This window comes from Myiozetetes cayanensis, unplaced genomic scaffold (genome assembly GCF_022539395.1).
Source record: "Myiozetetes cayanensis isolate MyiCay16 unplaced genomic scaffold, myiCay2020 scf4, whole genome shotgun sequence".
In the NCBI taxonomy this organism is placed as follows: Eukaryota; Metazoa; Chordata; class Aves; order Passeriformes; family Tyrannidae; genus Myiozetetes; species Myiozetetes cayanensis.
Genome location: NW_026087631.1, coordinates 39,190,309 through 39,214,366, shown reverse-complemented (window position 1 = coordinate 39,214,366; position 24,058 = coordinate 39,190,309). Strand labels below are relative to the sequence as shown.

The following is a 24,058-nucleotide window of genomic DNA, read 5'->3' as shown; positions in this document are numbered from 1 at the left end:
AATATAACCTGTACCTAAAAGGAGGTGGTGGGGGGAATAATCTTCTCAAACATTCTTTACTTTCATTTCTGAGAAAACTATCTGAAATGTCAAGGATACCCAGACACTGAAAATGTAACTGCCAGCAAAAGGGGTGGGAAAAGAAATAGCAGTTTAGTAATCTCCTTGACTTCACCAACAGTGTTGTCACACCCAGAAATGAAAAACTCTTAACATTATACATACTGCAGAAGCATTTGAATCTCTGTGCTAGATTACAGAAATTAAGAAAAAAAAACCCAGTTACCATTTCTTTGAGGTGATCTGCCAAGAAAAAAATCAAATTTGGCAGCTAACAACTTGGTTATGTAAACACATATAGAAAAAGGCGCATTTATAGCTCCACTTAAGTTACCAATATTGCTAGGTGGACCTAAATAATGATGGTCAAGACAATCAGTGTCAGAAAAACAAACTTCAAATCAGTATCAGCTATTGTTACAATATCTAAATGGACCTGTTCTGCTACCATTGATGCATGCTCCTACACTAAATATGTCCTCTCTTAAACAACATTTCTTTTTTTAAAAACACATAGCAAACAAATAGTGGCCTGTTTGACAAAGCACTGAAGAAGTGATAAGGTTTATAGTCCAGACACATTGTATAAACATTCAAAGCATTTGGGAACTTGCTGTACTAAATTTCTTACAACAGTGTTTATGCCCAGAGGTATATCTGTTGCTAAGAGCAAAGAATTCCTATTAATCTAGCAAGAGTATATACTTTACAGCTATACTGAACATGCTTTAAATAGTCAGCTTTGCAGTAGGTAGAAACATCTTATGATTGATTTCACGGAAAGAATTAACTACTTACAAAAAAATCTATGGACCATGTGTTATTTGTTCTTATTTTTACTTAGTTCTGAAATATATTTCACTTACAGCAGATCTGAATTAGTGACATGAAGGGGAAAACATACACTAAAAAGCTTGTTGTAAGTTTTATTTACCTTTTTATATGTTTTCTCTTCATTTGGTTTCCCAGTAGTAACATCTCCATTTTCCGTAGCAGACAACATCTAATAACAGAAGCTTAAGTTGTAAAGAGGGTATTTGCTTTAGAAAAGTAAATGGTCAGAAAAATCAGACAATTTATTATCCCTTTTTTGGTGAATTCAAATTTCTCAGAAGACAGCAAGTCACCAAGATTGGTGACATATCTAAGATATTCCTAGAAATATTTTTCAGGCAGACTAAAAGGATAGTCCTGCACCAGGAATATGTCCAGTACGTGACTGATTCTACACAACTTTCTGTTTCTTTTCCCCACACCAGTATGCAAGTCTGCAGTGAAATCTGGCTCCTCCACATACCGCATGAGATGTTCCTGAAAGGTCTAATGATGGGCAAAATTATGAAACTTGTGAGCCAGATATTCAATGGCATGTCTCAGAGGTCCAAGGCCTTTGGCTGCATTGACATGCCATACCTCCTCAGCCTAGGAAGATATTTTACATTGCATCCTATCACAGCTGTAAAGCAATGCTACATCAAGAATAAACCACTAAGACAACTTTGGTCAGACACTCTGAATGTGTCTGCTGAAGTAAATAAAAAAAAAAAAGCTACAATGACGTGTTTTAAAAACCATTCTAGATTTTACCAACACTTTCACAATGGAATTATACTTACCCTTATGAACAACAGTACAAGTCATTTGGAGCTGAGAGGGAAGATCAAGCTATTCATTGGTGGCACTGATGTTTTCCAGAGCCTATTAAAAGAAAGATCTGCCATCACTATGCCATCAGAAATTTACACCTCACACAACAGCTTTAGATTTCGTTTTTCTACAATTCTTTGGCCCAAGCAAGAATTCATCTACAAGTGCAGCTTTTCAAGAATGATGTCAAATATCTTGGTAACAAACAGGTCATTTAATATACTTAGAAACTAGCAGTATTGAACAGGAGGAAATCAGTGCAGTCTAATTTCCATTTGCCCCAGATATTTCACTACTGTGGCACAAGTAACTCCATAATAAAACATTTATGTAGAGCAGTAGACATGCATGGTCTGGAGTGTTGTGTAATTACATGCACTCTTATAACCTTACAATCTCCAATCATTCATAAGTAATAGCAATGATGATTTGGAGGATTGCACACTGAATAGTTGCAGATAACAAAAAAAGTAATTTTGGAATTTTTCCATAATGGTAGTTAACATCATCAAAATTTCTGTGAACAGTCTTGTTGAGGTGATCTATTTCACAGTCTAAATGGCTTGACTAAACATATGAGAAAATATGATGTAATCAGATGCTCTCTGATACCTTTTTGGAATTAACCCTCCTGCTCATCTCCCATAACTGTTTTAAGTCACATCAGTAAAGCTATTCTTCAAATACACTAGAAGAAAAAAAATCTCATTTGTCTTTAATCAATACAAATAGCATCTTGTACATAACTAAAACCTGACTTAAAAAAAGTATTCTCAGGCATCATTCACTTAATTTAGTTGTCAGTACTCTGAAGAGCATACTTAACACCAGTAAGAAACCTTTTAAAAAGGCTTCAGAGTCAGTATTTTCCTTCTCTTCAGAGAAGCACCTGAGCCAAAAAAAAAGGGGACAACAAATAGAAACCTGGATTTTCTGAGAAGAAAACAATGCGTCCTTAGAAAAATAACCCTCTGCTAGCATCACGTATCAGTATTAGTGCAGGTAACTGCATTCTTCATTGTAGCCTTCATGCAAGTAATGTGTCTTAATCAATAATTCCTTTACTTGGATATGCATTAGGAGTATCCCACACATCAAACTACAACTTAAAGGCAACAACTTAGTTTTGATAGCTTTTAAAATTGTGTGTAGCTTTATTTAGCTATATCAACACATTTCATATTAATACTAAGCCATGCTTGTAACTCTATCAGTACCTGAACACAGGCATCAAGAACTTGTTAAAACAGCTTTTGTAGGAAAAGAAATGTGATTTTAATCAGTAATGGAAGACTGTTTAATCAACTGATCCCTCAGTAAAAACACCAAACCACCCTAGCCTGTTGTTCTCCACATACCCTCCAAGACTATAGACATAATATCATGTTTTACTATATGCCAAACTTCCTACAGTATCCTCACACATACTCAGAAAAGCCAAATATAAATGCAACATGGGATGCAAACACGAATGCAACAGTTAACTTACTTTCTTTCCATAAGTTAGCTGAAGAAAGCACTTGTGCCAGACATGGAAAAAACCCCTGCTTTTTTCCCAGAAGACACAGACAAATTATTTAAGAACACTTCTTTCATGTGAAAACATACTGCCAATGAGAGGCCAAGTTCAGTAACCACCAAGTACAAGAACTCATACACTCCAAAGAATATGTGCCAGGTTATTTCCTAGAGGCATCTAGGATAGAATTATTTTGGTTCATAACCATTTGAGAAACAGAACACACAGCTCTAACAACTGTGGTTGTGTTAAACATCTTTTAAAATCTTTGCTGTAACAACCATCCCCTGTTCCATGCTAATAACTTTTGCAAAACAAGTATTACTTTGTGTATTTTCTGCCTGCTCTAAATAGACTGAAATGGTACATGGTGCTCTCTTTTATGTTTTATAATGTACAGAGCAAGAGCTACTGTCTCAGTTCTGATGAGGTTTAACAGTTCATAGACAGGTCACAAGTTACAGTCTTGGATCCACTTCTAGGCTAAGCTACAACTATTTTCTTACTTGCTATAATAGCAGGAAACTGCAATAAAGCATTGAATCTCTGCATCTGCAAAGGACACGCTCACAGTAGAGGAAGAAAACACTTCATCTCAGAAATACTGTAGTGTGCTGGCTTTGGTTGGGATAGAGTTAATTTTCATCACAGTAAGCTAGCATGGTGTTAGGTTTTGCATTTTTGCTGAAAACAGTGTTGATAATTCAGCAATGTTTTCTGCTCCTGAGAAGCACTTACACAGAGTCAAGGCCTTTTCTGCTCCTCACCCCACCCCACCAGCCAGTGGGACACTCTCCAGTGCACATGGAGTTGGAACACAGCCAGAACAGCTGATCTCAACTGTTCCAAGGGATATCCCAGACCATATGGTGTCGTGGTCAGCATACAGAGCTGGGAGAAAGAGGAGGGGAGAATGTCAAAGTGACTGTTTGTCTTCTTTTCCAAGTCACCATTAGACGTGATGGGGCGCTGCTTTCCTGCATTTCCAGATGGCTGAACATCTGCCTGCTCACAGAAAAGGGTGAATCAACTCCTTGCTTTATTTTGCTTGTGTACACAGCTTTTGATTTGCCTGTTAAACTGTCCTTATCCCAATACATGAGTTTTCTCACTTTTACTCTTCCAATTCTCTCCCACATCCCACCAGGGGGTAGTAAGTGAGTCACTGTGTGGGACTCAGTGGCTGGCTGGGCTTAAACCATGACAGTGAAAGATGGCTACAAAGACCACGTCTTTAAATCCTGAGATGCCATCCAACCTGATGACAAAAAAACCACCACCACCACAACAACAAAAACAAAAAAACCAAAACCAACCAACCAAACAAACAAAAAACACAACAAAAAAACACATGGAAGTCCAGTAGGAATTTAGAGTATTTTTCCAAATGCTTTTGAAGAGTCAACATTTTGGTCATGATTCCTCTGTGCAGCAAAAGCTTGTGCGACATATTCAGTTCCTGAGACACAAGTTTACAGCCTTCAATTCCAACCTTGTGCTCTAAACAACTCCAGATTCTAAATGCAGACTTGAAGGAATCACATCCACTCAATATGTTTCAGACAAAAAAAATCAACCCTGTGTTTCACAGTTTAGTTTCCCACACTGGAATCATTGAATCATTTGCTTCTTGACTAACACAAACTGCAATTTCCATGACTCTGGAGGAAATGCGCCATATGCATTTTCCCCTAAAGCTACAGGGATACCTTTTTAATTTCTCTGATCATCCAAAAGCCCACTATGTCAGCACCACCCTGCCTACCACACAGCCAGAGTTTTGAGAACTGAGAGGGCTGACAGCAAATGTGAGCTTCCTACCCAGCTTCAAGTTTTTGATTGCATTTTCCTTATATAGCTGATTACTAACATCTTAAGGCATTCATTTAGGCAGATTATAAGTAACTAACTATTGTTACACAACCTTAGTTGCTTAGGCCCAGTTACAGATACTGGTATTAATACCTGAATGGCCTCTCAACTCAATTTCAAGTTAACTTTAAAATTCCCAACAACTTCAGTGAAAGCCAGCCAAAAATGCTATCGCTAGGTTCCTACACACCTCATGCATTAGTTCATCTAACAAAAAATCAGTTCTGCCTTCTTTCAATTATCAAAAAAACAATATTTGTTTGAAGAATGCATTTCTTAACCTACTTAGATAATTTTCTTAGATAAATCCTCCTTTAAAAGCACTGATAAAACAGGTTTCTTTAGGAATCACATTCCAAATAAGAGCCATATAGCTTTTCACTACATGTGCTGCCCTGTCCAGACTGATAGTTAAAGTTTAAATATTTTTCCTAACTTTTAACACAGATATATTCCCAGGTGTATTGCTGGCAGGCTTCTGCAGTGACTTAGTACATTAAAAAAGAGGAACTTCACTTGAAGGAAAACATATTGATAACTTCTTACAAGGCATAATCTATAATTTTAAATATGAAGAGTAAAAAACCAAAACAAAACAAAATGAAATGACACTTTAATGGTACAGGTTTTTTATCTGTGAGAGTCTGAAACACACAACTGGATTTTCAGGAAACAGTTCTTTTTAGTTTTGTTTTGGGGTTTTTTTGTGTTTTGTTTTGGTGGTGGTGGTGGGTTTTTTTGTTTGTTTTGTTTTGTTGGATTTTTTGGGTTTAAGTGAATGCATTGGGAGGAAATACAGAATTTTGGAATTAATAGTTCTCATACTTGCATACATTACAGGTACCTGTTTATTTAGTCACTTTCTAATCCTTAACAGTTCTATTCTTCTGGGAAGACAGAAAACCCCCAGAATGAATGCGGCAGATGACTTCTCAGAAAAGCACATAGAACCTTATATTAAAGTCATACTAATGATACTAAGTCAACACTAAATAAAATAAGACGATCAGACTAATTTTATCTGTCCAAAGTAACTGGAAGTTTACAAAACAAAACTGCACTCTTGATGGTAGTTTGTCAGCACAATATTTAAGGATGTTGACAGGAATTTCCAGTTCTGTAAACAGTATTTAGAGTGTATTCCATTAAAAAGATATGGTAGGTTAAATTCCTCTTGTCTCTCTGCTGTGGAAGTTGTAAGAGTAGCTTTTAAAGTCAGTTCCTCAATTCATTAAAAGGACTTGCAGATCTATATGGAAATGTTCTCCTACCAAAACACTTGGTAGAAGACAGTCACACACTGTCCAATTTCAGCTCCAGTGTGAAACTGTTACACAAAGTTTTCCCAAAAAGGGCAAAATTTCTAAACCAAAAATGTTCTACAGCAGAAGAAATCCACGAACACATAGTCATTAATGAAAAGCTACTCTTTCTGTACTTGTTGCCTTGTGTTTCCCTTCATCTCAAGTACCTCAAAACCATTTATGGTAATCTTGGAAAGCAGGGCTAAGATCCCTTACTTCTTTGAAATGGTAGCGGCTGGAGCTCATGACTTCTTAGGCACCAAACAAACTTCTCTTACAGATCATGCACCTATAAAGTCTTCCCTCTGTCTGGATTCTTTGCCAACTAATATGATACGCACATCAGCACCAGATTTCCAAATTAAATATCATCTTGTCTTGTCTGTTTTTCCATGAAACTTGCTGGTACTACAGCTAAAAAAAAGCAGACCAGATGTGATGCCTAACATAAAAAAGAAAAGAATTCAAAGACAACCCTGATCATGTGGTCCAGTTTCAAGTTCCGATTAGTCTATCAATCTGACTCCTTTTTTTATTTTGCCTCAAAAATAAGAGGAAGATGAAAATCGAAAGTAGTATGCAGAGTGATGAAATTCACCACTAAAGTGAAAGGGAAAAAAATATCTTCTCCTCCTTCTCATGGTTTTCATGATACCATCAGGACAGCATGAAGGCTACAGAGAAAGCAGAAAGCAAAAACCACCACACAACTGCCATCTGCACTGTTCTTCTAGCTGTTCACACCACCTTTATTTACCTAGCTTGATAACACACATTAGTTTCAGTGCCCTGCCAGACATTTTAGTCTCTCAGCAACTAATCTGAGTGCAATGCTAAGATTCTGCTACTGTTTGATTTCTACAGTGCCCCCCTTATTTTCAGGAATATGGTACACTATTTGGATCTCTTTTAAAACAGTAGTAATAGGGGAAGCAATGTAGAACTTAAGCAAATATCACCTCCATCGAAGTTTTTGAATACTCAGAATATAGCCTGATGACCCAGGAGATTCGACAACGTACAAGAGTTCCTTCCTCTTCCATTTAAAATGGTACTCTTTGTGCAGTCCCCTGTTCTTCAAGGCCAACATACTACAACTGTAATGTCCGTGGTCACATAGAAAGCCACAAAACCAGCACAAACTACAGCTACGTGTTTTGTTTTCTGTAACAAATTCCATTTTTTTTCCAAAAATAATCTGCCATGATTTTTTCAGATGGAAACGTACTTACAAGGAATAAAACTGCAAATTTATTGAAGGAATCTAAGTGTAGAAGTTCTTGAAAACACACCATACCGTGCTTTTTCAATAAAACACATTTCTTGGCATTTGTAACTTCTGTGGGTTTTTAATTCTGTATCTCACAGATCACTTAAAAACCCTCTCAGTATAGGTGGGTTGTTTTTTTTCTCCTCCATGACTTTAAAATTCAGAGCTTCATTCAAAGAGTCTTAAATTGATCTCACTCCTCTACCACCTATTAGCCTACTTAACCTCTGGTGTTAGCTGTTGTGTCTTCTGCTCTTCCCTAAGGATCTCTTACATCTTTCCAAACACCACCCATAAAAGCAGAGCAAACTTTCTACTGCGTAGTAGATGGTGTTGATGTATTAAGAACTAAGGGACTTTTCCAAATCACCGACCTCAGATCAGCAATCAGAAAGAACAAACATTTGATCCCTGACTTAATTGACGTCACACTGTGTGTTTTGCAGAAACTGCTAACAGGCCCTCCTTTTACAAAGTGGAATGGCCCATTAATTTCGCATTATTTTGTAACAGTCTGAACACATACAAAGTAGAAGGGATATTTGTATGTAGCCAAAGGAGACTTCCCAATTGCTACTTAGGTTTTCACAATACTGACTTCAACAACAACAATACTGACATGCCAACAACAGTAGTTTTTAGAAGACTAGCCATCTTCCTATAAAGCCAGCTGGAATCAATAAAATTAATAAAATGAATTTCAAGATAGGGTTTTTGAAACACATGAAAGAAGAGCACTTCTGCATGCTATATACAACTGCATGCAACAGAAGTTAGGGTAGTATCACAGTGAAGGGCACAGGTAGAAGTCATTGCAGAGCCCGGAGTCAGAGTTCTTTCTGCTCCTTTACTTTGGCAACTTTGATATGGCAATGGGCTAACATTACTAACATATAGAGGACACTGCACTTTGAGATAACACCACCACATAATGCATGCTGTCCAATAAAATACTGCAGCATGACAAGACAAATGGTTGATATGGAGAGCAAAAAGAACAAGCAGAGGGAGTGTCACCATGTATCACTCAGACAAGATACCTGCAGCAATTTCAGCTCATCCAGGCTGGTGCTGCTATAGTCCTGCCTTCCAAGCACGTGTTCGCTGGCATCCTTATGCACAGTGCTACTCCAGCCCCAGAACTCACCTAGACAATCAAACTAACAAAAAATCAACCTAACAAAGAATATTAGTCATAATGGAACTCCTTTCAACAGCAAGCACAGCTTTGATATGGTCAGACCTGAGTTCAAGAAGAAACTTGGAAGGGGATGAGGAAGGTGATACAACCTGTTAGACCCCTGGTCCACGATGGAGGAGAGATTGATTGCCTCAGTTGTTTCAATCACTCACATACTTTAGCATAACCTCAAAGTCACCATTCCACTAGTGACAGTACCAGGAAGCAAGACTGAGAAGGATGGAAAAAAGTGTTAGCAGCAGTGCCCAATGGGCAGACCAGAACTGAGCTCAAGATTAGCTTGGGGGAAATAGCTACAGTAAGGCACAGCTAAGGTTAGGTTTCCAAATGTGTCATTTAAATAGCAATTTGTTTTTCAGGTGCCTAGCTTGCATGAAAAATAAGGCTACTCAAGAATGGGCATAGAAGACTGATGTAAGCACCAAATTCAATTGTTAAATTTAATTCAGATGAGAATATTACTGAATAATAAGGTCTATTTCAAAGAATTAAAAAAAAAAAAAACCACTGTTTTTCTCTAGGAAAGTTAAATCTGCAATTAGTAGTAGTTTTACTAGGACCCCTCCAACTTAATTTTAGTTAGCATATAACTGAAAGCTCACTTTGTTCTTCAAAAGAATTTTAAAAAACTGTCTTGCACCAGCCTCAGCATGGAACAAATCCTACATCACAAAAATTCCTTTGATTACATTAACAGCACTCAGTTTCCCATAGAGTAAAAGTTCCTCAAATGCCTTTCCCAAATCACTTGAAAGCTATTGAAAAGGAAACCATTGTCCCATTTTATTAGATGCCCTACAAAGAAAAAAAGCTGGGGTCTTTTTGGTTTAAAGGAGCTTTCCAATGTGGTTTTTTTAAACTACCAACAAAGCTTCAAGAGAGAAAAAATAATTTCAGAAGCTACATCAGACAAGAGTAGCTCAAAAAAACAGATCAACACAATAAAATATAATTCTGAAGCCAGTTCAGGAAAGAACTGCTCAGCATGTAAGGAAATAGTGCTATTTGTCACACCTCCTGTCTAGTTGTCATCAAACCAGAACAGACATTTTACAGCCACTAGAGCAGAACTGCATCAATATGTGCACCAAAAGAACTGCCAGTATTTTTAAGAAGTTATTCCATTCTCTGACTGGAATATGTCTGCTTAAATGTAAAGGTTACTACTGCCCTTATAAGAAACGATATACTTCTGTTCTCCAAGGCAGTCTTGGATGGACAGACCAGCATGAGCAACTGACTACTTATTTTCCCAACAGTATGCTTTGGCACTCACCTGAATTATCAACATATTTGCTCTGTAATTTACAAAACCAAAACATATCAACATACATACCTACCCTACTGACATTAAGGAACGTGAGGTATATCTTGTTAAGAAACATGCACAGTTGTTTTAAAGCATGGACACTTAGTCACATAATTTTTAAATGGCAGTACAAATGTTTTCAAATAAACATTTTTAAGTAGTTATTTACAGCCAAATGGAATAAGCAAATTGTTTCCCAGCAGTATTTCATGTGCCAAACCAAACTGAAAAACCTGTTCCTGAACATTTTTGGCAGCAAGAAAGTAAAATTAAGTCATTACTAAATGCTTTTGCCAATTCTGAAATGCTCTGTTATTTTTCAGATGTGGTTTATACTCCACATACAGTTGCACCACCATGCACATTTTTGTATCAAAAAAATGCAACTTCAGAAGCAATATATAAGCACCACCACAGTCTTCCTCCACAGGAAATTCTTTGCAAACTACTAGTTGGTGGTTCGTTGTTGTTGTTGTTTTAATAATCTAGCTGTAAATAATATTAATATAATATTATTATACCAATATTTTAATTAATTAAAAATTAAACAATCACTATAAGCAAAGAATACATCTGTACATAAATTCACTTTTTCAATAAAAGAAGTCCATGAACATCACGCAAATGGGACTTAAAATGAAAAGAAAACAGTTCACCACCATCAATAAGAGTAAGCAGTGAGTGATCTTTCAGTAGCAGAACCATACACAGCCCAACACCAACCTGTGAGCTCTTACAAGGGAAATTGGTACGAGTTTTCCTACAAGTGAAAGAGGTCTCTGAATTCTTGAGCGGCTTGAACAGCAGTCTCCTTCCTTCACACAAAAGCCCTCTGAAACACTATCTACATCTCTTAATGCATCATTATAACTGGGTTAGAAGCATCATTATTAGTAGGTTAGAAAAGGCATACAATATCATCTGTAAGTCAGTTAACAGCATACACCATGGTTTTCAAAAGGTAGAAATACAGCTTTCAGCATTCAGTAGTAAAAAAACCCCACACCAGTAATCACAGTTTTTGCTCAATGTATACTGTTTCATGAACCATTAACTAGGAAAAGAACAAAATTCCATCAAGATCGCTATGAGAATTATAAAGGTTCCATAAAGTGTAGTGGGAAAAAAACCCCCACAATTTTGACAATGTATTCCCCTAGGAACAGAGTGTTCTTATGATTTAAAGTATACAAGGTAATGGTCCATTTTCTGATAAGCCTTACCTGGTGTTAGTCACCTGAAACATCTGATTAAATAAATTAAATACCTTTTTCAGCCTATGGTTTTACTGGCTACTGGGTTGGGACTTTTTTGTCCAAGGTGACAAGGATCAGTATGCTGAACGACATATTTTTAGATGTATTTATAAAAAATTGCCTTTCAATAGTCACTGTTAGCAGACTGTAGTCCCTGAACCTCTCCATTTTGGAGAATAATGGAATAAGCGCCTGATGATTAGCTAGGTAAGAGAAAAAGGACATTCCTTATTATTTTAGTCGAGCTACCTATGCTTCTCTTTATAGAAATAAAGAGACTGGTCTTCAGTTTTGCTTGCAATATGACACCATTATAAGAGCACTGAACTATAGCCCAGTACTAATTACTAAAGACCACCAAATAAAGAGCAAGAAAACAGAAAGACAAGTAAGAGCCAGCAAGACTACCCTGCCTGCTTACCTTTCATCATCATTCTAGCAGCAAGGATAGCCACAGGACTGACAGATTGTCCCTTCATTGCAGGAACAAGTGCATCAGGTTGTTACAGAAGTGGTGATGGTGGTGTGAACAGATCATTTAAGAAGACAGTTGGGAGATAAGCCAAAAACCTTTATGAGATGCTATGGCTGGTGGGTTTGTGTGTCTGTCTGCAAGTTAGTGTACGTACGTGGGAGAGTGACAGAAAGGAAGGGTAGATACTAAGATGTCTCACAAGGCCAGAATGAAGGTGCTGTAATCACGTTTTAAAAAGCTGATTTTAACAAGCAGTGACTAGCACTGGTCTGGCATAAAACCTGGAAAAACTGGAGACTATCCACATCTCCCTTCAAAGGAAATAGTTTTCAATACAAAGCACTAGTTTGGAGATACAGGTCTGAGCTTATGTTTTTGCTCAATAGGATGAAGGACTTGCTAGGGTGATGGCTAGCAAATCAGAAAAAAAGACACACAGACTTAACACCGCAGCAGATGGCAAATCACTCTCCCCTCATAGGGGTAAGTCAGTAGTCAAGCAATGTTTTTTCAGTAGATCCTTCACTTGGAAGTTTCTCAAAATCATAGCAGTAATAATGAGGTTTTCTAATTAAATAATCCTTGATTACTTGTTGAACCAAGCAATTTGTCTGTTTTGGTACACCTGCCTCTGAACAAGCTCTTGCATCAATGGGCCCGCCAGGTCCTAAACTCAAGTTTGGAAGGATCTGCTTCCATACCATCAAGTTTAAGGTAGCACAGGTACTCTGCATAACAAATACAGCTCCCAAGAGCCGACATGTATCAGGGTAGGTGGGCAGAAGAGGAATCTCTAGGGGCATTTCATACCTCCATGGTATGTCTCTCACATGGTACAGGAGCGTGTGTACTCTTCTTTGCTCAGAAATCAGGTTACTGAAATTCTCTCTGGGCTACTCTTCACTTTGTTTATTTCCTTTGCACTGTTTATGTCCTTACCGCAAGAAGGAAACTAAATCCATCTGAAAAACATTCTTTCACTTTGAAGACTTTTATGAAAAAAAACAGACAGGAAGGGTGCAAGTGAACACATTAGCAATTTGGGATAGGAAAAGAAAAATAAGGGGAGGGAGAGGCACAATAAAAGACTGTGCACAGTAGAACTGTGAGGAATTAGGGAAGCAGTAGTGGATGAAGAGCAAAGGAGCCAAAGTAGAAGGAAAACACATGTTAATAGGAAACACATGCATAGGAAAGGCTTTCTGCTTTGGTCTACTAAAAACAGTAGCAATTAAATTTGTGCAATTCAGTGCAATTAAATTTGAATAGTCAAAATGCTATTCAGGAAGGGAAAAAAAAAGTCAAAAAACAGCTGATAGTATAAAGTTATGTTGTAGGGAAGAGAGCAAAGAAAATAATTTTTTTTCATTTCTTTAATTAAGGAAAATAAACAAAAAAATCCTTCCCCCCCAAATCCAACCACTTTTACATTTATATACAGATATATTTGTGTGTGCGTGTGTGCATGTGTTTTAGCCGCTGCATAGTTTAATGCATCTCTGTTAGGAATACATCAAATAAAACAGTATTTGCAGATGGATCCATCTAAACTATTAACTGTATGCATAATTTTGGCTAAAACAAAGGCCATCATGCAAAGAATTCTGGTGCCAGGTATGACAGACTCTCACAGGAAATTGGAGTAGAGGGAGATAACACTTCAATACTATAGCTTAATAATGAGATGAAAGCTCTATAAAAGCAAATAACTGTTCCAAAAGTTCAGCAAGATAATAAATACTGCTTCTACTTTTTGCAGTACATGCAACATTGGGAAACACCCACCTGCGTGGTTATTTCAAGTATGTTGATCTTTAGTAGGTGATGGTGTTACAGCATATTTTAAAACCCTGTCAAGCAGCTAAGGTTACATTGCTGTCCCTATTTGTGATAACCTTCCAAATGGTGTTTTTCCATACAAAATGGACACAGTCTAGACGCACAGTGATCTATAGTAGAAAGTTGCATTTGCATTGTCTCTGTGTGAATAATTTGCTCTTTATAAAAGGAGCTTTTGAGCTAAGGGAAGCAGCCAAAGGAGCAAGACGTGAACATCTACTTTGCAAAAAGTTCTGTGTTACACTGTTCTTGCAAAGTGGACAGAGGCACATGTTTCAGTTTCTTTCCTACCTCTGTTACCAGAGCCAAAATTAGACTCACAGAGGTTTAAATGAGTGAAGTTACTCCACAATATGCTTTTTTTTTAACAGAGAACCTTTACCATGGACACCTCATCCCCATGCACCTCTCTCATTATACCATGCAAAAGAGATCACAGATTAAAGGGAACAAAGAATGCAAAGGTTGTATGCATAGGTTTTTTTAAGTCACACACAAGTTTAACTACAGGCCCTGAGAGATAAATACAGACTATCAGCATTGTGATTTACATCTCATGGCCACAATTTCAACAACTAGCATTCATGTGTGCATTTTAGTATAGAGCAGTTTACAGAATCATAGAATGGCTTGGGTTGGAAGGGACATTAAAGATCAGTTAGTTCCAACCCCACCAGCACAGGCAGAGACCCCTTCCACTAGACCAGCTTGCTCAGAGCCCCATCCAACCTGGTCTTGAACACTTTCAGGGATGCAATATCCACAAGTTGTCTGGACAACATGTTCCAATATCTCACTGGAAAGAACTTCTGCCCATCTTCTAATCTAAGTCTACCCTTCTCCAGTTTAAAGCCTATACCCTTTAAGGACGCGGCGCTGTCACCACCGAGGCCCAGGTTCGATTCCTGGTCAGGGACACTCCCCGGGCAGATGGAGCTCGTTAGCCCTGTAAGGCAATCCATCTACGTCCTGAGGACCTTGCTGCCACCGTCCAAGCTCGCTTGGCCCTGGCAGATGAACCTTAGGATTAAAGGGTGGGCTCAGTTCCGCGCACACTGTGTCTCACCTGAAAAATCCAATGCGCAGGCTGGAAGGTGTAAAGACCTTCCCCGGATCTTCACTCGCAAAGACTGGCCATTACTATTATGTTACTACATGCCCTTGTTAAAAGTCCCTCTCCACCTTTCTTGTAGGCCCTTTTTAGGAGCTGGCAGAGGCTAGGTCTCCCCGGAGTCTTCGCCAGCTTGAACAACCCCAGTTCTCTCAGCCTGTCTTCACAGGAGAAGTGTGCCAGTCCACTGATTATCTTTCTGGATACCTTGTACTAGATGTGTTCATCAAAGCAGCCTGGATAGAGAAACTGCTGTCCTCCTACTTCATCACTGACAAAATTTGTATTTGTACAAAACCAAAATACTTCGTATGCAAGTATTTCTATAACTGGATCAGCTTGGTATTCCCTCTCTTATATTCATGCTACACTAGTAGTATTAATCTGTGTTTTGTTAAACAACAGAAGGAGCCCACCTCTTGTATCTTAGCACAGACATCCGTCCCGTGCTGTCTGTTACAAGACCAAACGTGAAGCACTACACTCAACATGCAGTGCCTGAGGCCTTTGTTCCTCATCCCACAAAGGAGCAGACACCCTGAAGAAGACTGTATTTCTCTCACAGTATCTCATCCTGGACACAGCAACATAATTCCTAGCTACAAATATGTCATTCATCAGGTTTGTTCCTTTTTGAGCTCACTGAAATTGTTAAAAAGTGATTTTTCAGAGCGCTCTTTCTTACTCAGCATCTGGACTATCTTTGTGATTTCAAGTGATTTACACTCCTGCTAGACAATTTCTGGCCTAATCTCCAGATTCCACCGTAACTATAATAATGATCTCAGAAAACTTGAAAAAATATGGGGAAAAATATGGGAAAAAATATGGGAAAAAACCTTTTCCCATATTGCAGCTTGTTGTTATATAATCCTTAACAGGAAAATACCAGGAAAATATGTATTTAATAATAAGGCAAACAATTTCCCATTTACTCCAACACCATGTGTCAAGGAAATTTGTTAATATTTTTGAACAAGAAGACAGTCCTTAAATACATTCCAAGTAGGCTTTTTGAAGAACATATGTTTTATCACTGTTAAATTCGAGATATGAGTCCAAGAGCTAATATCTCACTGCACTTATTAGAACTATTTTAGGAGCTGAACATGCTTCTCGAAACACCATGAAGGACAAGAAACTTTATTTTTCCTGATTTTATTGTTCAGGTTTAAACATCAGTGTTTGCAAGGAGCTGGGGTACAGCTTTGCCCTCCTTCATTGATAGCTAAGAACATCTGAAAACAAAATGTTTATTGGTGTCATGCCTGCATAGCAAAGCTCTGTTAATGTTTCAGCAGTGTGACTGGAAAGAGTATTTTTCAATTTCAGCATCTGAATTGAACAAAAAGTACATTAGGAATTCTAACTTGCTTACAGGAAGCTCTCTTGAGTTACAACTTCAAGGAGGCCCTATGCACTTTACAAAACATCTTCCAGATTTCCTTCTAGCGGTGGGACAAATAGCAAGGGGTGGAATCACTCATGTAGTTGAAGCACAGACACTTATAGACGAAAAAAACCTGTGAGATTTATACATTCAAAACTACACAATCATGCAAGATATGTTCAAGGTCTTACAGGGTCAAAATAAGACCAGAGGGGAAAGAGTCTCCTTAATCATTCACATATTTTCAAAGAAAATGTGGCTTGAAATTACCTCCTTAGGAGCCATTTTCCCCTCCATGAGGTAATTTAAGACAGAAAAAACTACACTGTAATACTCACAAACTTGCTGTCATCACTTCAGTTTTACTAGAAACAAGCTTGAATTTAAAAAAACTGCTACTTAGAGTTTTGAAAACATAGGAAAACAGCATATGCCTTTCATCTCTGAGAAAGCGGATATTTAAGCCATAGGCAGGCATATTGGGATGAAAGAAAATGCATAAAATGTAAATCCTACCTGAGTTCAGAAAGGCCCTTCAGAAATAAGCTGAAGAATGCTTTTATACATGTACATACAATTTATATACATGCATATGTTATATGCTGTGATATATACATGATATCTTACATCATTTTATTATATTACAGAGATCATAGAATGGGAATGGGAGGGGAAGGGACCTTAAAGATCCTAACTTCCTGTCACAGGCAGGGACACCTTTCACTAGACTGATGTTACACGTATGTACAATGTACATACACACACACACACAGATAAAGCTTATAAAATATAAACAATTTATCACTAACATGCAGTGATAGACTGAAAAATCCTCAGCAGAACATAACACTAGAACTGTGAAATGGAAAAGTAATTTGTCCCCATATAACTCTTATACTAAAAAAGACATATTTTTAAGGAAAAGTAGCACAAAAAGTGATAGGAAACTATATAATAGCATCATGATGATATATGGTTACATATGAGAAGGTATGTTCTTACAATATCTGAAATACAAAGAACAAAAAGAAAAACATACTACTGTATTTTTTTAAATCATTGCATAATATGAAATATGAATCCATGAGTGGACAGCAGTCTTTCCAATACATAGATGATATTGGAAGCCTGTGAATTTTCATTAAGAAGAATTGACTTTTACTTAGTTTTAGACTACATTCAAAATAAATTACAATTTTATTGTGTGGCACTGCAGCACAATAGACCACTGTTAGACCTGAGTGACTCCCGCCTTTCAAGTCTCTGTTTCTTTATCATAGCAACTAAACAGACAAACTACTTTTGGTGGCATTTCTTTAAGTACCTAATTAGCCTAAAAAATTGCTGTCAATTACTGTCATTCTAAGGCTATATTGCTACACAAAATGAAAAAATTTCTTGTCAATAGGAGGCATAGGAGCTGCAGTGCCAACCATGTTTCATGTATCACATCTAAATCAATGCAGTTCTGGCTGACTGGAATGACACTTTCTCTTCCCAGTGAAACCCAAATACACAGGGATACAGTTTGTGCTTGTCCACAGATGTTTAAAGAAGGCCACTTAATGATTTTTCATGCTAACTCAGCAGAACACAATATAGTTGAGATTATTTTATCTCAAACATACAATTCCCAGCATACTTAAGAATAACATTCATTGCAAGTTGGCTTTTGCTACTGTTGTCACCCACCTCTGCAATCTGCTATCAGCACAACAAAGTTAAGCTGGAAAAAATGGCATTATCTTTCTCTCTGTATCTTTAATACCCACTACACATATGTGAAATGACAGTTCACTGTCTGAGCACTTAGTTCACTGAAATATTTGCTTTTGCTGCAGAGAGAGCTACTCCCTTGAAGATAATGTAAATGAACAGATGGAAGGATCACGAATGACCTTTTAACCTCCCAACATCACTGCTGGCTTTGCTAATTATTCAGGGAATGCCAGGTCCGATTCTCACTTACATGAGTAGAACGCTATATGTCAAGATAATGTGTGTGGCAGAACAGAATATATTCTAATACTTTATAGGCACAGATAAAAAAAGTCACTTTAATAGAGTATATGGCATGAAATACATGGTCAAGGTTCATTATATAACACAGGTGTTTTACAAGTCAAAACCAGCTCTGCCCGCTGCTGGAGTTTCTTAGAAACCCTACAGCACAAGCAGTCTCGCAGACTGCATTTGCTTACTCTCCATATAGACCTGTAACAGGCAGAGTGCTCCACTCTGCTGTAGTACAATAACAAACCCCAAGAAACAAAACCTAGACGGGGGCCTCATCAGATGACATTAGCCTTTCCAGTACTCACTACACCACAATTCTTCTTCTTTTCAGTTAGCCCTTAAAGGTACATCTCTTGCAGCTTGCTTGTTTACTCCTTAAAGAGTCTCTCACATAAAGAGCTGAACTTTTGCAACCCTCCCTTGTGCCAGAAGAAACTGCAGTGACTCAGCAGATCTTATGGGGTAAGCCCTGATTTTCACCTCATATCCTAGGTTTTAAGGGTCAGCTTGTTGCAGAGGACAGAACTGAACTCAACAATCTAAGTGCAAGTTTTTATTAAGTAAAACCTTTTTTAGCCCAGGCCTTATATACTGCACTTCATTAAATACTTTTACCTCCAGTTTCACAACAAATCTACACAATAACAACTGGGGCTACATGAATCAGCTGCAGCTTGCTGAACTACTCTTTTCCACATAACAGCTTCAATTCTTCAATAAAATGAAAAGTTGCATCAAGTATGCTTTATAAAAAATTTGTTTGCAAATTTACATTTCATTTTAATGGTGAAGACACATTATCCAGCAAACCTCTTAAAAGCTATAAGAAAACCACTGGAGAATTTTATTTCTCATCCTTCCAAATTTGGGGATGCTCCTGCAAGTCCCACCCTCCAGTGCATTACAGACATACTACCATTCTCACCTTGTAGGTTTATACTACATAGTATTTCTCAAAGTTTGCAAAGCCCATTATAAATATAATTCATAGCTGATATGTAGAAGCAACAAATTCACAGAATGAATGTTTATACTGAATACTTCTAAGGTCCCACAAAATACCTCTGAACTTCATCTTCCTATTAGCCAAAGCATCACCAAAACACCCAAGTCAAACACTGTTTGCTTCCAACTTTTTCAGCCTAAGCTTTGTCTCTTAATGTAATAGTTCCTACTGTCAAATGCACTCTGCCTAAAAACATAAGTTAGAAAATACTAAGAGCACTGCAAGCAAACATCCAAGTATTTCATGCGGTTGCTACTGAAACAAAATTTTAATCCAAGCAGCTAGTAAATTTCAGTCAGACCCTAGTCACTAGGATCTCTAGAGATTATTGCAAATGGAAACATTAAGTCTCATTTTTCACTATGCCTAATTACTTACCCTGTCAAACTACTTCATAAAACCCCACGTTTCTAGCAATTTTCATGTAATTTGTGATACTTTAGTACAATATTACAGTGTCAATAACACTGGTAAAAATATTTATGTTTCAACAAACAAGTTAAGCCCCTGAAAGAAATATATGTCCCTGTAATTAGGCCTCAAGTTCAAAGTAAAACTCTTTCTGCTTTGAAGGTCTAAGTAAAAATCAAGACATTGTTCAATAGCAGCCAACAAAAATATCCTTAGGCATATTTTGTTTTTAACTCAACTTCTGTGAACCATACTTCTCATCATAGACTTTACCATCATTTGTAGGTATAGCAGAGTAAAACTAAATTCTTCTATTCATGTAATGCTGTGACTAAAAAAAAAAACTCAAACCCAAACAAACAACTTATAAATTATTTCTTACCACAATCTGATACTACACATCTAGCTTCAGCTGAAGGCAACTGAAATTCTCACTGGCATTTTAACCTCCAGTTTAACCATTCCAAACAGATGATGTACTTGTGTGCTTTCATGATTTCCACAACTAATAATATTATCCTGATATTGCACATTCAGTTAGAAATATACCAAACATCAAGACTGATGGAATTTCAGATCATTTTTGTTGGCTGCACAAATTCAACTCAAAGTTCTATAATATATTATGAACAACATATGAATAGACCAGATAATTTCAGACTAAAATAAACTGAACATGATTATTTTAGATTTAAGTTCTTCTTTGAACCTCTTACAACCAAGGCAGTCTCCTTGAATTTTGTAAAAAGAGCTATGAGCAGCTTGACACTGCTGTCTTCCACTGACTTCTGAGGCCTTTCTGATCACAAAATCAGCCTCGTGTAGGGATGCAATCATAAACAGGTAAAATTCAGCTATAGTAAGAGCTGCAATAATGCCACACATGGAAAAAGTTTTAAAGACATTTTATCTTGAGACTTTCAGACTTTCACTATTCATTTTATAAGTTAAACACATAGACCCAAACCAGACAGAGACTATGAGTGTACATCAGTTCTTTATGGTACCATGTTGCACATACCCCAGATGCCCATCTCCTCACAATGATTCACCTGCTTCCACACTGCACTGATGTTTGCCTTCTGCCAGCTGTGCGTGGGGCACATCTGACCAGACCCCTGTGCACAAGGCTGATGTAGGGCACTGGCAAGGCTGCCACTGAGAAAACTGCAAGTCAGGGTCAGAGGAGTTTTTGCCCACATAAAAGAAATGTGGGCAAGTATGGAAAAGCTATGACCAGGTAGAAGCCCCATTTCAATCTGCATCTGTAGGGCACACATCTCCCCTAGTGGGGACTTCACTTGTTTGCCCAAAGAATACCCAGACTCAGATCTCATGACTTCAGCTTCTCCACATCTGAGAGGGACAGTGTGGATGAGAAGAAGCCTATACATCAAACTAACAAAAGGAACGCGAGCCATGGGACCACACAAAAGGGTCTTGACTTTCTGTTGTCACAGATTGTCACTTCCCAGCAAACTTGGAAATATGAATCATGTTTCCTGAATCATGAAACTTGAATCAAGTAGTAAGATGCAAAGGGCAATTTTGAGTTATAGGTAGTATCTGCAATATGTACGGACAAACAAGGAGGAGTCAAGATTAGTGATAAAGGTAACTGTACTTAGTAATTGTGCATCTCTTCATGGCTGCTTACTGGTTAATAATTGACCTCCACATATAGTCAAACAGTTGTTAAAATTATCGTTTTTATACCACAGGTAAATAAATAAATTCAAAACCCAAAATATGAAGTAGGATGTTCCTATGATGGGACTACTTTAGGGCTGCACCAACTCACAGTTTGATCAAAAATCCACAGTGATCTTTCTTGAGCAGGTGCAAAGAAGAGTTCTGCAGTACACAACTACTGTAGGAATCTTTACACAACTTTTCTTTTGGAGAATCTAAGGTAAAGAGGGTACTGCTCTCGGATAATCACCTTGACATGTCAATCCTTCACCCTATAGAGTTCCTGTAAATTCTGTGACATAAAGCACCTGAAGCAGAAGCTGGGTAGGTTCAAACACTTTTCAAAATTGTGAAAGTACTTATCAAAATAAACTCAGAGGTCAGTAAAATGCAAGACATGCACAATGCAAGACATTGTGCTTTATTACAACGGAGCCCTAAAGAAACCTAGCTAAATCTAGAAACTGGAGCCCCCAAAGGCAGAGCAGCCCATGGCCCTTTTTTCTTTCTGAACAACATTTCTAATTGTTCATACAGTAAGAAAAAACTGTTAATGTACATTGCTGAAACACAGTGATATCAATCTCCTTTCTTGGGTTTGCACAGTTAGTTCATTTTACACTATCAGCCTTCCCACAGGAAGCACAGTATCTTTTAAAATTAGGAGTGAGCCAAGTGCACATCACAGATTATCCTTTACAAATAAGCTTATAGAAAAAGGAAAAAGTCGAGGAGTAACCAGCAGTGGAATAATTCAATGACTTATTGGGTTACTACTGGAAAGGGGAAGGAAATTGATCAGTTCAGCTGCTGTCAGAACACAGTAATCTCAAGCTGAGAACCAGTAACTATAAACAGTAGTTTCAAATGTATTTCTTCTTTTCTCCTGAAGCTTTGTGTGCTCACTTTTGGCTAATTACAGCACAACAGGAAAGCCTGTGCTCACATAATGATAATAATAACAATCTGGCCTGCTGAGGTAAGGTGACAAAAATGAAGGAAACGCTGCCCTCATTTCAGGCTCTGTGGGGTTGTAGGTGACCTAAAGTGTTCATTCGTCACTCAAAACCTCCAGTTTTGCTACTCTACTACAAATAACACAGTCCTAGGGGGGGATCTGTCTTTTTGCATTAACACTTCAGACTCCAACACAAGTGTATGCAAAGCACACACTTTAGTGGAGACAAAAGTCACACCTAGATATACATCAAAACACAACAAAACTTGGCATGCTCTCTATCAGGATAGTAACATAAAGGAAGAGAAGCAACCTTGTAAACACTAAACAAAAGCATGGGACAGCCTTAAAAAAAAAAATCCAGTCTAGCTAGACACTGCCTATTTTGAATGAGAACACCACAGTACACTGAATCTGCTGTTTCATCCGCAGACAATTAAAATATTTTTCCACAGACAGGTCAAAGTTAGTTGCCAGTGTTCTACATAATTCCAGACAGAGAGCTTGGGACTGAGCAAAGATGACAGTTTACAATACCTCAGGACTTAATTAAAGCTTTGAGGGCTAACAAGTAGGATACTCTTTCTACTGTTGGAATTTCTTCTTTTCAAACACTTAAGCATAAGACTTTCAATAAAACATCCTTGAGAATACATTTCAGATGAGAAGCAGTACATGAATCATCTTAAGCTAAATATTTATAAACTACTCATTCCTTAGTCCTGGCTCTGGAAAAAAAAAAAAATATATATATATATATTAAAAAAGAAGTTAATTCAACAATGAACATTTTAGTAGGTATTCCTATATAAATGAAACAAAAGCAATTTGCCATTCACATTGTCATTTAAGATGTTCTTCTGGTTGGATAGATCATTTTATTGAAGAGGTCTGAAACACTTCCTTCTTAGTATCATCACTAAAACTTTTCCTAAATGCATTGTTTCATCTAGTTACAGCAGAATTTTAGAAGGTCCCTTAAAATTACACAGGTATTTGTGTTTTAATTTTAGGTACTTTTATCATCTCATGCTTGGATTCCATTATTTGCACACCATGTAATAATATTCTATGGCTGTTTTTCTGCCTAGAAAACAGACGCCAAACTGCTTCTTTAACAATGCTATCTCTGCTTTCTCTGTATGCTAAGACTCACCATATTGACAGGCCAGAAGACAAAAGTAGTCCCAGCAGCACCACATCTCTGTATGCAATCAGCACCACAAATTTCAGCAGAAGTCTAACAACCACAGAAAAAGTGATCATGAAAGACTATGATGCATACTCATCCACATTCCCAGGAGTTTCAGACTATTTCTAGTGGAAAGACCAGCAAAGTAAGGTTGCAATTTAGATTTCTATTGCTATGAGAAACACAAAATAATGTTCTTTCCATTGCAATACTTTAGAGTACTACTATAGTGATCTATGAATAGCTGAAAAAAAGGTTTATAGTGTAAACAAAACCTGATAACATTAAATTATCATTATTTAACGAGATGACTTGTTACATCATCATGTTTGTACTAAAAACAAAACCAGAAGCTGTGGAATCCCATGAGAAGGTTTTCTGTTTACTAGCCAAAAAGCTCCTCATAATACTTCTTTTGTTTTCATGTTGAACAAAGTGACTAAACGTGGTGGGACATCTCTCTTCCCTTCCAGGAGCTTCCACTACCACTCTGAATGTGAAGTTTCTTTTCCACTAAGTGGAGTGGTGTG

At 37.5% G+C, this 24,058-nt stretch overlaps 1 protein-coding gene across 5 annotated transcripts in view; it reads right to left on the bottom strand.

The window, feature by feature from the left end:
* PIP5K1B (phosphatidylinositol-4-phosphate 5-kinase type 1 beta) overlaps positions 1-24,058 on the bottom strand; it is a 102,740-nt gene that overhangs the window by 69,620 nt on the left and 9,062 nt on the right. For 3 of the 5 annotated variants that reach the window (XR_007630609.1, XR_007630611.1, XM_050329747.1), the window contains exons 1-3: positions 8,713-23,005; positions 1,677-1,758; positions 995-1,063 (exon numbers count right to left, since the gene is read on the bottom strand). Coding sequence is in view for 3 of the 5 variants with exons in the window: in XM_050329747.1 (XP_050185704.1) it covers positions 995-1,063 (69 nt within the window). In the remaining 2 variants the exon portion in view is untranslated. Of the gene's footprint in view, positions 1-994; positions 1,064-1,676; positions 1,759-8,712; positions 23,006-24,058 lie in introns of those variants that run through there. The other 2 variants (XM_050329749.1, XM_050329748.1) reach the window with 2 other exon arrangements.